At 37.6% G+C, this 15322-nt stretch overlaps 1 protein-coding gene across 4 annotated transcripts in view; it reads left to right on the top strand.

Moving 5' to 3' along the window:
• The window catches only part of UTRN (utrophin), a 603028-nt gene that overhangs the window by 475942 nt on the left and 111764 nt on the right, over nucleotides 1-15322 (top strand). For 2 of the 4 annotated variants that reach the window (XM_075862834.1, XM_075862835.1), the window contains one exon: nucleotides 543-599. The exons of the other annotated variants lie outside the window; for them this stretch is intronic. In XM_075862834.1, the coding sequence (XP_075718949.1) occupies nucleotides 543-599 (57 nt within the window). The remainder of the gene's footprint in view (nucleotides 1-542; nucleotides 600-15322) is intronic. 4 annotated transcript variants of the gene reach the window in all.

Here is a 15322-nt window from a genome sequence, read left to right as displayed (position 1 = left end):
CAGGGCAATGATCTGGAGCGAGCATTTGTACGAACGCTCGTTCGCTCCATCATTGGGCCGTGTATATGGGCCTTTAGGCACAATATTTCTGCCAGCACTAGATCTGATATACATCTACAGTTGCAAACTACACTCTTTACCATCATTGGGGAGAAAATTCCAACGCTTGAAGATGTATATAAGCGGACTATAAAGATCTCTGGAACTCTATATTCACATTCCCAACTGTTCCAGAAAAGGCCTACTCTATTTTCGCCAGTTTTGTATTCCCGTGGTTTTATTACTTGAGGCCTATATAATAAAATCTCTAAACTGTTCTGATATTTGCTGGCCAGTTCTGAATGTTAGCAATGTTGAGCAATGTTCTTTGCTTTCTTTTGCTTACTTTTATGTTGTCTCCGATTTAAAAAAGGTCCTTGATAACTTCTCACTTCTTGAATATGTTGACAATCAATTATCTAGTGACAAGCAATAGAGTAGACTAGTTGTTTAAAATGTATATTCTTGTGAAGAGAAGTAAGTGGTTTTTTTGAATCTAAAAGTTCTTCCAGTGAAGATTGCTCCAAGCCTTTGAGTCCAAAGTTGCATTCTAGGAACAGGTAAGAGCACAGTGTGTGCATGTAAACCAAAAGCATGTTTTTGCTATGGTATATTTCAAAGAACTAAAACATATAAACTCAATTTAAAGTTAACAAAAAAATGCAAAATACTAAAACCTTACAGAATCGATTAAAGGAGTCAGTTATATGTAGCACGAAGAGATTTGTTGTTATTCAGGCCAGGGCTGGTACAGTACTTGTGGGAATAGTTCTTGTGTTATGAGTACAGACTTCAGGCCGCATTTTGGATTTAGATGACTATTGTCACACGGAAAGGTTGACCTGTAAATTTAGCTATAATATTTATTGTCGTTTTAAATATATTAAATATATTACATTTCTCAATTTATTCCATGTATTTCATATCCATGTATGAAATGGTCGGCCATTCATTTAAATACTACATTTGGCAATCCACAGATTCTGTAGTGTGCTGGGGTCAAACATATTAATTATCTTGCGCCAATTGAAAAAGGGATTATCTTGATAAAACAACCATTTTAAGGCTGGGGACTAATGTCATTCTTTAAAAGTGTTTATTTGCCATGAACTGCGGTAAAGCCATGCCATTTCTCTGCGACTTTCATACTATTGCAGCAAAATTATGTGGCTTTGCCACAATTTTATGAAAATTGATGCAGTTTTGCTGCAATCCGCGCCTAATAAATACATTTAGACTGCAAATTGGGTTAAAAAAAAAATAACCTCAATCTTGGCTTTGCATTTAAAGGAACACCTAACCTAGAAATACATAACAAAAGTAAACAGAAGAAAAACTTGTCCACTGTTTGCCAGTCTGCAGAGAAAATAGGGGTTAATTTCCTTCTAATTCCATCCATTTTTTTCATCTGGCAGACAGCTGATAGCGTGGGTCTTTGCTAAGTGGCCAGACATAACATGCCTGGTATTCTATTGCAGACAGCAGTGGGAAAGGGCTCCTACTGCAGCCAGTTGCCTTACAGCCAGAGACAGGTGTCGTGTGAGATTTGTAAAAAGGTGTGGCAAAATGAAGATCTCCTGGGAGACATAGAAGAACTCTTCATACTTATAATATATATGGTTGCATGATGACAGGGATAGGGTCAAAGGAAAGATTGATATTAGATAATGACTAAAGAATGATTTAACGCGTACCTAACTTTTCAGGTGAGTTTTCAGAATAAGCTGTCGTGTGTGTTTATTAGGAAGAACACTATTTCTGGCCATCATATGACTTCAATACGGCATTTTTTAGCAGTTTTCCCCTCTGCAGGCTCTATTTCGAGTTCTCAGTATTCTCTGAGCTACTGGGTGGAGCCTAACTGCTGTCATGTCTTCTATACGCTGCACAAAGAGAAGAGGAGAATCTTGCTCTCCTATCTCTGTCTATTGCATATATAGACTCTGCAGCAACTTGTAGGCGATTATACAGCAGTAATGAGCAGTGTATAGCTGAAAATTCAGCACTGGGGTGACATATAAATCTTACCAGCAGCTGCTGCATGTCTGTGTGTGTCTCTCTCTCTCACTCTGCTCCCTCCTCCTGCTCCCCCTCTCCATAGACTTCTATGGCCAGCATCTGTGTCTCTCTTTGCTCCGGCTCCCTCCTCCTGCTTCCCCCCTTTCCATAGACTTCTATGGGCAGCAGTGTATGTGTCTCTCTCTACTCCTTCTACCTTCTCCTTTTACCCTCCCCTTTCCATAGTCTTTATAGGTAGCGTGTTGGTGTGTTTCTTTACCGGCTCACTCCTCCTGCTCTCCCCTCCCTTTTCCATAGATTTCTATGGACAACATGTCTATGTCTCTCACTCTGCTCCTGTTCCCCCTTCTCTCTCTATAGACTTCTATAAGCAGCGTGTCTGTGTCTTTCTCTCCCTTCCTTCTCCCCCCTTCCCTCTCCATAGTCTTCCATGGGCAGTGTCGGTGTCTCTCTCTCTTTTCTCCTGCTCCTTTTTCCTCCTTCCCCCTCCCTCTCTATAGACTTCTATGGGCAGCATTTGTGTATCCTCTCTCTCTCTTTGCTCCTCCCTCCTCTCTTCATAGACTTATATGGGCAGCAGCATCTGTGTCTCACTCTGCTTCCTGCTCCCCTCCCCTTTCCTTAGAATTTTATGGGAAGCATGTATGTCTCTCTTTCTGCTTCTCCTACCTCCTTCTGCTCCCTCCTCCCCTGTCCATTGACATCTATAGATAGGCTGTGAAGATACACACCGCCACTTCCTGTAGTCCATTTCCTCTGCTCTGTAACTAGAGACAGATTTTACTTGACAACAGGGGATTGACAGTAGATTACAGGAAGGGAGATACCTAGTGGCAGTAATTTAACACAGAATTTGCATGAATAAAACATCTACATTTAACAGTAAGTAAATTACAAAGTTGATATATCAGGTATACTATTAGATTAGCATAAGTTGTTTGAAAAGTGAGTGTCCGTTTAATCTTCAATATTCTGACTTTTCAACACATTTAAAGAGGCTCTGTCACCAGATTTTGCAACCCCTATCTGCTATTGCAGCAGATAGGCGCTGCAATGTAGATTACAGTAACGTTTTTATTTTTAAAAAACGAGCATTTTTGGCCAAGTTATGACCATTTTTGTAGTTATGCAAATGAGGCTTGCAAAAGTCCAAGTGGGCGTGTTTAAAGTAAAAGTCCAAGTGGGCGTGTATTATGTGCGTACATCGGGGCGTTTTTAATACTTTTACTAGCTGGGCGTTCTGATGAGAAGTATCATCCACTTCTCTTCAGAACGCCCAGCTTCTGGCAGTGCAGACACAGCGTGTTCTCGAGAGATAACGCTGTGTCGTCACTCACAGGTCCTGCATCGTGTCAGACGAGCAAGGACACATCGGCACCAGAGGCTACAGTTGATTCTGCAGCAGCATCAGCGTTTGCAGGTAAGTCGATGTAGCTACTTACCTGCAAACGCTGATGCTGCTGCAGAATCAACTGTAGCCTCTGGTGCCGATGTGTCCTCGCTCGTCTGACACGATGCAGGACCTGTGAGTGACGTCACAGCGTGATCTCTCGAGAACACGCTGTGTCTGCACTGCCAGAAGCTGGGCGTTCTGAAGAGAAGTGGATGATACTTCTCGTCAGAACGCCCAGCTAGTAAAAGTATTAAAAACGCCCCGATGTACGCACATAATACACGCCCACTTGGACTTTTACTTTTAAACACACCCACTTGGACTTTTGCAAGCCTCATTTGCATAACTACAAAAATGGTCATAACTTGGCCAAAAATGCTCGTTTTTTAAAAATAAAAACGTTACTGTAATCTACATTGCAGCGCCGATCTGCTGCAATAGCAGATAGGGGTTGCAAAATCTGGTGACAGAGCCTCTTTAAACGTTGTGGCTTCAACTAAACCAGAATAAGAAGTATAGCTTATGGCAAAATATGGATTGCTGTTTTAATTTAATATCTGGTGTAAGAACTTCTACAGCAAAAGCAATGATATCACTTTCTTAGATCTAAAGTACAATGCTATGTCCATAGGCAGCATTGTAAGTACTATTAATCGACTTGTATTTATACAAATGTTATAGTGGACATACTTCCTTGGTAACCACTTTCTCTATTTGAAGGTCACTGCTTTTTCCATCTTTCTCAAAACTGTACAATGAATTTGATGTGACCTTGTTATAGGCAGTGTTATTATTTGATATGAATCTTAGCTTTGTAAGATATGTATAAAAATGACCTGCACACGATTTTAGTGGGGAGGTGCACGGTGACAGCTTCATTGAATTTTACTCACTAGCACCAAATAATGATATTTTCCTTAAAAAGCTGATTAACTTTAAGTGTAATGGAAAAAATGCATGTCATTTTCATTATTCTGAATCATAAAACAGTCATAAGTTATGTGGACTATGTGTAATGCAATTATGTATAAAACAAAAAAAAACTAACAAACCAAGTTCTTTAAGAAAGGGCCATAAATAAGATTGTTCACGTATGTGTCAAGACTCCTGTTTTTCACCTATACGTGATGGATCTATTTTTACCAAATCAAAATGGACATAGGATCAGGTTTCCATTCTTTTAAAGAATAGTGTAGCAGAGTATTCTGCCCAATAAGAAAACGGAAACCTGATAGAACAGAGGCTAACTGATGCCAGTTGATGTCAACAGGAAAATGAAATTGGGAAATTATTGGGGACTTTAAGGCTAGGGCCCTATTGCGGCACGGCCTTTTTTATGGGGCAATAGTCACAAGGTTTCTTTTTTTTATTAAGAAAACTCATGTTGAAATACTCTATTGGGTAATTCTTTGTTAATAGTAGGGAGTCCCTCATTCAGGACATCCATCAATTAGTTGGAGTGGAGAACGGCTGCAAATAATACGTCTGTCTCTGGATTTCCCAGCATGTCTATGTATTACACAGATAGTGCTCTGATTTAAATGAGCACCATGTAATGCTTAATATACCTGTAGCGGAACACTTGCTTCCATGTTCCCGAACAGATTATAGCTGATCTTTGGGTGTCCCCGAATCAGAAAACCGTCTGATCAGCTTATTTTTAAGGGACTTTTTCAATAAAAAGTGATTGTCAAAAGTAGACAATGCCTTTAATTATGGTTGGTCGGGGAACTGAAAAGCAAAAGGTTTGGTATAAGGAATATCTAATTAGATTGAGATTCTATATTGAGGTTCTAAACTGAAAAAAAATATGAAGACATTTTAAGCTGAGCTTGACTGTTCAAAAGCTACTACTCTCATTAAAAGTGATCAAGGGGCTAATCAAATAAGCTAAGAAAGCTTTTACCAGAAGAGAACTGTCAACCACAGAGAATAAGGCAGTATATGACAATTGCTTCATGTCTGCTAAAGGGACAGCGTCTCCTGTCATGGTACTGAGGTTCATCACAAATAATGTTATTTATTAGCTGACATCTTCAACGTGATGTGAATCATAAAGCCCGACAAAAATAACTTTGCCTTATGTAGCATTAAAATGGAGGCTATCTCAGTGACTTTATCTTCTGAATGGCATTGTGCTATTTACAGCATGTTTGCTGCTTGTTCAAAAAGAAGTGACGCATTTCACTATTGGGGTTAGGTAATATTCATATGATCTATGAATAGATTGAATTACCCAATAAACTTGTGCATCGCCCATGTATTTTTAATTGAAAGAATCCTTACCCTTATTAGCGAGTCTAGGCTTTGTTTACACAGGGGATCTTTTTTTTTTTTTTTTTTTTTTTTTAAATTCAGTAACAATTTTATTGAAAGGATTATTACAAGAGGAAGACAGAGTATGATAAACATTTGGTTACATGGCACAGAAAATAAAGTACAATGCATCTTGCAATTCCTCTTGGGTCTGTAAAGCATAAACACGTAGAGAACAGGTCGTTCAGCAACAACGTAGTAAATAAATAATGAATAGAAACATAGAGAGTCCCATAATCTCAGTGCACTCGATATACCAGATGAGAAGATCATACATCTAGCAAATGTACAGAGCAATAGGGAGTTACAGGTATTCCCAAATCAGCTCATCAGTATATTGTTTTAAAAGGGTGGATCTCGTGAGGGGACAATGTGACATGGTCAGGAATACAGATGGATCAATAGTAGGACTAATTAGTGAGAGGACACAATTAAGGTAAATCCATTTGTGCTGTGTGAGGAGATTGAATCCAAATAGATTAGAATTCATTTAGGAATCCACAGTGCAGGTACACAAACTTCGTATATGTTAGATACCCATTTACACTGGCAACCCATTGCACAAGACAGTGGATAGTGTTATTCATCCAATTGTGAGATAAGAGCTTTCTGGCCAGGAAGAGTGTTTCAGGTAGTAGCTCACATTGTGTTGAGTATTGGGGAGAAGCTAGTAATCCCAACCGTCACCCCAATTTTATAATTTATGTGCCCAATAGCCTTATATATATGGGCTTTGCCATAGAAGGATATATAAAGTACTTGACCCTCTCGCATTTGGGGAAAATATCTCTCCTGCCCGGACAATATCTGGCTACTCTGGATGTGGCCAATTAGGCTTGATACAGCTGCGTAGCCCTCTCGGGATATCTTGGGAAGACCCTTTTAGGGACTGCTAAAATATCTTCCCAATCCTCTTTGGAGACTCACACAGGGGATCTTTGTGCTGTAATTAGAACTCCACCCCTCTCGTGGTTAAAACCACATTGTATATTCCCATGTATGTAAAGCCAACATGTAGTTATTGTGCTTTTACACCTAAAAACACAGAGGATAAAATGTAAACCTAATTTTTTGAAAACTGCATGTAAAAAAATGCATAGTTTTTGCATGCTGTTTCAATGGAACCAGTTCAAAGAACATTTTATAACTGTTTCTTTAATCTCCCCCCTCCGCCCCCCAAAAACGATAAAGTTATATGGTGTTGTATATACAAAACACCATTGCCAACCTGAAAAAAAATCCAAAAAGAAAAAATAAAGTCTGTATTATACTTACTCTCCAAATCCCCCACCATTCCTCCACGCTCTGCTAGACCACAATAACTTTGCGTCCATAGTCACATCATTTCACGTGGCTGCATTGACTTTAGGCAACAGTGACATTCATTGTAGTCTGATTTATTTTTCCATAAAGATGTAATGTCCTCTGACAGGCAATTAATTATGTATTTAAGTAATGTGACATCACATAGGAATTAAAACATTTTTTTAAATAAAAATAAGTGAACATGAAAAAAATTAATGGTTTTTAATAAAATTTAAAAAATAACAAAAGTGTATCATAATTAGTAAAAAGCCTGAAACCCTTATTGTAGAAGAACACAGAGAATACCATATCCTCCCCTGCATCAGAGGTTCCGGTAGGGGCCTCCATCGCATATTCCATTGTTTTATTTTCCGGACAAAATAGCGCAGCATGCATTGCTATTTTATCTGGCATAAGAAAGAAAACCATGACGAAAACTCTGACATAACAGATTAAAATCAAAGGGGTTATGTCGGGGGCCGTTGTTTTTCAGTCATGTAACAGATCTGGTGCTTTCAGTATTCTCGTTGTTCTACTCCTATGAAGAAGCAGAACAACAAAACCTGGAACGCAGATGAGAACAACGTTTGTAGGTGACATTTATTAGATGTTTCAGATAAAATGATACTTGCTTAGATTGTAATATTGAAAAAAGTGAAATGATTGCTGATATTCATAAGGCAATTTGGGATTATATTACACAAATAGCAGTTCCAGTATGCACAATAGAAGTCCAGCAGTGCACATCAAAATAAAAAATGAGCTGATATAAAAAGCTGAGGCCACCATGCAACATTTACACAGAAACTCAAGAAGGGACAATATTAGCCATACATGTTGGGCCATTTTATGGCATGAAAGTAAAGGTTCTGCAGCCCTTTTAATAGTGAGCTAGAGGCATAAGGTAAAGCAGCGGGATGTTGATTTTTTTTTTAGGATTAATCATCCTGAAGCAATTAAACTGGACTTCATGAGATATTTACCATGCATATTTAACTTAATAGTGAAAGGCTGTTCAGAATATACAGGAATAAAATGCATGTTTTTAATACAAGTAAGCTTATATAACACAAGTACACAGACACATGTATAACTTTTTTAAGACTATAACTGAAGCAGATACACGCACTTACATAGGTCTGTAGAAAATGTTAATAACACAAGTTCAGTATGAATTTGTTTACTAAGTCTTCTCACCATCTAGTCCACAATACTAGTTAAGCGACCCTCCAGTCAAAAACAAAAAATGAACAACAAACTGTACAATTATAGTTAACAAATCTGGTGGCCTTCTCCTGCTCATTCCGGCCCCCGTTGTATGGTATAAAAGATGGCCGCCGCTGTCTCAGACTTGAATATGGAGAGCGTAGTCTGCAAGCCTGAGACACGCACCATCACCTCCGCTGCCCTCGGATGGACACAGCGCTGACGTCATCAGGGACCCGAACACGAGAACTGAGCCAGGAACAAGCAAGAGAAGGCCTCCAGGTATGTATGTTAAATATAATTTTTCCGTTAAAAGTTAAATTTTTGTTTTTGACCGGAGGGTCGCTTTAAATAAATTTTTTCATTCAGAATATACCTAACAGGAACCTGATATTGATTAAAAAAAAATAGATCTATAAAGAAAGGTAGCCAGTTTTAATAAAACATGAAGATTATGCATATAACCTTGACATATTCTGTCTGTATTATATGTGCTGTATATGGATAACAGTGTATTTTGTTGGGAGTTAGAGAGATGACTACTATAGATATGTAAATCTTTAAAAATAATACTTCATTGATTCTAAAAGAAGGAAACTAATAGAAGTTACTGACATTATTGGATCTGGCAAATACAAATGTTCCCTTGAGTCTTCAAAATGCTATTGTGGTATAAGCCTGTAATGGGCTTGACATATTTCAAAAGAATGTCCTTTTGGCATTCATTCATTAAATTGAAAAGCCCAGTCGACTACACTTTTTAATACAAAGGAAATCACCAAAAACGTATACTGTGCACTTTTCATTATATTACAATGGGAGTCATTGAGAATCATACATAGCGTAATTGCATTTGTCAGGGGTATTGTTTTGGTATATACTTCTGGAGTATTTCTTGCCATATGAATGGTGAATGTACACCAAATATGTGGTGTGAGCAGGGCCTTAGCCTACATTGCTTGATATTTTTAACTTTCTGAATTAATTATTCTATATCTGGAGACCAATCTCAGATCCATATGTATTGACTACTCTCAGATCCACCACTGGCAGAAGTTTAACTAAACATGACTGGAAAGTTTTAGGATACCCCTCTGATGTCAGCAAAGATGAGCGCTAAACTAAAAAGAAAAGTTGCTTGTATGAATACACCAGGAACTGTCTGATACCCCAGGAGCATAATGTAATTACATGTCACCAAAAGAGAAAAATTATGTACTAAATATTGAAAGTAATCCACTCCACCAATATCTTTAGGTATATGTTCTACACCGGACCTCCTCATCAGAAGAGGGGTCTCTGAAGGGCCCTCATCTGTCATTCCTTCATGCACTACCATGCCTGACTCAATTTTCCCCTCGGGTGTACTGATTTAATTCCATGGCTATATAAAAAAGTGAGGTATATTTAAATATGCTCTGCATATCATTTATATTTTTAAGTACTCCTATTATAGAATATACAGTTTTTTCATTAGTAACCCTACCCTACATGTCCACAGATTTTATCTGCTTAATCAACTTTTGCTGTCTATTAGAACTGGGTAGAGTAGAGCCAATTTCCCCAAATTAGTTTCTGGTACAATTAGTTGTGAATCAAAAGTTCCCCCGATTACTCTGAAAACTTGTTTCTGACACTCTGATGTCTTCTATGTCTGTATCCAAGTTCAATCCAACCCATTTCAAGCTCCTTAACACCAAGCCAGAATGTAATGTCAAAGTGACAGTAACATATATGGGTAGAGGGAGGGATAACAGGAGTGCATTTTGGGAAGGCTACCTGGAAGGCAAAACAGGGGAGACCCTCCTGAGGTCATGTGATCCTTTTTCTTATCTGTAAAATGGTGGCCGGCACTTCCTCTGAATAATTTACATAATTGTTAAGGTTATAAAAAGTACAGCCCCTTTCAAATGGCAAAATATGTTTACACATTTCCGTTGATGGATCTCAAAACTTCTTATTCAAACTTTAAAATATTGTGCGTTTTTGTCACTTCTGTCACATGTTTGCTTAAAGAATATTTTGAACTCCCAAAAGAATATTAAATCAAGTCTGAGATTTTGTTCAAAGTAAGTGGAGATGTTCAAAAACATACCTGGACTTTTTGTTTTGTTCAATATTTGATCAAATGTTCCTTAGACAATAAAATATGGGGAATTCCATTTGGGGTGAAGGAGAATATATATTAACAGGAACCTTTTGTCCAAAAATTTATAAAATGTCAAAAGTGAAATTCATCAGATTAGATAAAAGCACATATAAAACAGTGCCACAGAATTTTACATATTCTAAGCATTCAGCTTTTTAACTATCAACTGGGAAAACATTTTTTGCTCCTGATTAAAGGGGAAGATGACACTTTGAACTAACACTTGAAAGGAATTGCACAGAGACTTGATATGTATGAAGGTTCTTTAGAGATAACTGGAGGGAGCTTAAAATTCGAAATAAAAAGGCATTATGAGATTTCCGAATTCTAGTCTTCATTGTTTCTTACATAAACCCATGTCTTGTGTGAAGGACTCTGGAAATGTCTAATAGAGCACTAACCTTTTATTTAAATTGCTACCTGATCTACTCAGATTTAGGACTTTTCCAAAAATAGCATCAGAAATGCAATATAATAAGGGATCAAGCAGTTAAGCACTACAGACATTTTCCTATGTATTTTGATGATTTCTCATACAGCCAACATAATCCTCAGTTCTGAACTTCATTGTATTTCTTAAAACCCTTGACTCTACATAAAACATCTGCGCTTGTAGTTTATTCAACATTCATGTAGACTTTTCTTGTGTGTGTAGTATTCTGCCAGTGCTCTCCTCACACCTATTCACAACATTGTTGGTATACAAATAGGTTGTCTCAGCAGATATGAAGAGAACACCAATAATCTCCGAAGGTCCATGGACAGTCCCCGAGGACCTGTCCAGTTTGGCTTTTACCATACAGTGTTGTACATAAAAATATCTTGGCAATAGCTAATAAGAAATACATTGCAGGCCATTAGCAGACATTGGGGCACATTTAGTTACTGTTTTAGACACTTGTATCGACACGCTCGACAAGGGAGCATGGCTTAGCTAGGAAGGAGGCATGGTCTAGTGGAAAGGAGATGGTTTACAGGGTGACATTGTAAAAAAATCCGCAAAATTTTGCCACAATAAAATTGAAGTAAACTAAGACAATTAATACATAACATCAGGAAGTGAAAAGTGTCTAGCATTTCTGGCTAGATGCGCCAAATTTATCATACAGCATGCACCACTTTGATAAATATAATGACTGCCTTGTCTAAGGTTACACTGTCTAAAACGTAGATTACTACATCTGTCCCAATGAGTTCTTACGAGATAAGTAAGCATACTTATTCTTAATTCTTATACCTACATGTTCTACCTATACCGCTTACTGTGGTGGAACAATATATTTTCTTGATTTCTGTATTTATTTTTTAATCCAGACTATATGCATATTGATTTAATATTGAGTTTAATGTATAAGGCTCTGTTCGCATCTGCATCAGAGGCTCCGTTTGGAGGCATTAACGCAGTTCCGGCTGCACTATTTCTTCTGGTAACCCGACGTAACCCTTGAAATTTAATGCGTTTTGTTAAGCGCCGTGAGTGCTCATGATGTAATGGCGCTGGCACTTCCATTTTTTCGTTTTTCTTAAAAAACGTAACGCAAATGTGAACGAAGCCTAAATCGTATGCAGTATCTTCTAAGCTCCCTCTAGTGGCGACTGCAGGCAGACAAAATTTTATCATTTAACTCTAGGGATTAGGCAGTGGATTTGGAGCTCTATATTTTAAAAAGCTGATACGTTATAAAGATATATTTATAAATGAATCATCACAGAACACCAAATGATGTTCAAGGGGGAGCACAAATGTTTTTTCTTTTATCATTGATCAACACTAAATGTTGGACCTAAAAAAATAAGGTGTTAAACGGTGGACAATTCATGTTAAGCCTAAATGAACTGGACTTGTATAGAAAATCCTAAATATGTATTGTATCATTACTTCTCCCTCCGTTCAGTTGAGTGTTGGTCAAATGTCCCAGCATTTATAGTCATGTTGGCAAATTAACTCAATAATGTTCCTCCTGACCACATAAACCACTCTTGTATCATAGTCCAGATCAGGCCTTTTCATACTTTAAAATCATGTTTTCTCTTTGCATACACTCAAATATGTCTGATATGTTTCCTTTACACATTACTATTTCCATGAATCCCTCTCACGATACCCATGAATTAAAAAATTCATTATGAATCAATTCTTAGATTTGCAGTAATGATATTACTGTATAAATCCGTAAAAAAAAAATCTCTATTCAATACACTATCTCTTTAAATCAATCTAGTATGGAATTGTGACCGTGTGTTATGTCTAGCATTTTGATTTCAGTCACTTTAGTTTGGATCTACAGTATCAGATAATGCTATGACGACCTTATTTCATCCCTACTTTCAACATCAGTAAACATCAGTACTCCGTTCTTATAAGTGTAAATGATGAAAACAATGTGTAATTTAAAGGGGAAATCCCTTCATATTGCTCTTCTGAAATGTAATAGATACACAATACAAGATAGAAGATCTTATTGGTGAATTTTGTGATCTCGGACCACAACTTATTTCCAGATTTACAGGGCTCTATAAAGCACTTAAAGGGGTTGTCCACAGGATAGGTCATCAGTATATGATCGGTGCGGGTCTGACACCCGGACCCCGCACCTATCAGCTACTTCGGCTACCGTCAGGCACCCAATGTTTCTGAACAGTATGCAGTAGTTGGAGTCGGAAGCAGATGGCTCCGACCACTACATAGTGGCCATTCTTCAGAACTGCAGCCTGGCTCCTTTTGACTTGAATAGCAGTCAGCCACCTTACTAATGCTCCATTTCACAGGATCCAGGACAACACAGTGCCTGAAGAAGGTCATTGTATTGACCGAAACGTCGTACTGTTACTGGCTATATATAAACTTTCCAAAATTTTGAAAAATTACTCCCATCCGGTGTGCATAGTACTGTCTATTGATCGGGTTGGACCCGTATGCACCCACATAAAAACAAAGTGCTTTCCAAACACAACTACGTTAAATATAGAATGGTGACTGGGAAATAATTTGACTCTAGGTAACAGCCATTTCAATTGTCAAATCTCCTGTATTCTCTGTCCTGATATCATAAAAAAGGTAAAATTACATTATCCACTTTTGAATCCTATTAGAAAATGAAATAATATACGTGAAAAGCAGTATCTGTTGAAATATGCCATGTATGAGCTTCTTCACATGGAGATGTAAGAAAACTCACAAATTTCCTAACTTTTGGAGATTGCCATTTACAAGCTAACAAAACTAATAAATATGCATTGCATAATTAACAGATTGCATGTTGATTTGTACTCTCGTTTTATTCTTGCGAATGGATTACCTTGATATGGTAATGAAAATAACAATTTCAAAAAATTATTTAATTTGACTGTTTTGAAAAAAAGGAAACAGCAAAATCATTCCAACATGCTGCAGTTTACTGGAAGTCACATATTTTATGCAGCATATTTAGCTCTGATTTGATTAAAATATGAAACAGATGAGATGATCAAGTTTTCTTCCATTCTGCAAAGTAGCTTGTATAGAAATAATTCTAGATTTTGTTCCTGAACTGTCTTATGAGTAGTCATGCTGAACTGTTTATATATTGTGACACTAAAAAATCTGATTGCAGGGGGAGCTGTAGAGCACAATGTTCAGGTTCTGGTACTTTTCTGGATTTTACGGGAGTATTCACGCTGTGCGGTTTTGCCAGAACTTTTTTGCTGCGCTGCCGAAAACCCCACAGAAAATCACATGCGTTTTCACCACGATTTGCAAAATTGGTCTTTGGTAACTACTGTCACACATTGTTCCTTAAAGGGCTGGCCTCGGCTTGAATGGTACACTGTGCGGTACCTTCTCTTGACTCCTTCCCTTCCTTTATACCTTATGGTGGCAAAATAATACTCTTATACAGATTACACATAAACAAACCATACAGTACCTGATTTCCATCACCAAACAGTACCCAAATAACATTGCTGTAAGGCTCTGTTCACATAACTTTCAGAAAAGCATTTTGCGCTATTTTTGCTGTAAAAAGGAAAATGGCCATTTGACAGACCACATTATAAGTCAATGTGATCCGACATTATTAGGTGGGATCTGTTTGAAAATAGATTCATCATAGCTGTTATGGCTCCATTAAGATTGGAAGCCATGATGCTAATGTAAATGAGGTGAAGGTGCCCAAAAACTGGCCTTTCCATAGGTTTTCTGGAGTACAGGTTTTTGGGGACCAAGCTATCAGGGCCAGTGGTGCCCCTTTCTGTAGAGACACATGATGCACCCTGTGCATCCATACAGCTCGTACATTGGTAAGGCTGGCCCTGGTTCCTTAAACATAGTTTATAGTCTATGATATTGTTTGCTGGGATTTAATAACTTTAGCATGTTATTTTATCTTCCCTATGAACTCATAAAAATACATGACTTACTGCCTTCTATTGATTTTCTCTTCTTTATGTGGGAGAGTGTTCAGGTTATGTGCATTGTCTAAAACGTGCAGATTTATTTGTTACAACATTTTCAACCATCGCCATGAATGATTGTCTTTGCTTAATATCTGAACTTTAAGCAGTCCGATAATGTTCTGGTGAATCGGACTCTGTCACTCTGGAGTTATGTAAAAAGATGCTCACGTATTGAATTCAGAGAATGCAGCCTTCCTGCCAGTGATGGCTAGATGTCATGAAATTCTTCCCTTTCTTATATAACCTCATCATAAATTATGTTAATTGGGAACTTTAATAAAAGACCAAATTGATTTTGTTTGAGGGTTTGACAAAAGAATTACTTGTGTTATATGCAACACGTGAAAGGCTGCCAGAATCATAATGGAATAAAAACAATTTCTTCAAAGGTGAGGGAATCTGTTCTTCTCATCTGTCTCCATCAATATTGATCACATAACGGCATCTTTGTTGGCAAGAAA

Source organism: Rhinoderma darwinii, chromosome 4 (assembly GCF_050947455.1).
Source record: "Rhinoderma darwinii isolate aRhiDar2 chromosome 4, aRhiDar2.hap1, whole genome shotgun sequence".
Classification (NCBI taxonomy): Eukaryota; Metazoa; Chordata; class Amphibia; order Anura; family Rhinodermatidae; genus Rhinoderma; species Rhinoderma darwinii.
The sequence above is the reverse complement of the archived record's forward strand: the minus strand, read 5'-3'. Positions and strand labels throughout refer to the sequence as shown.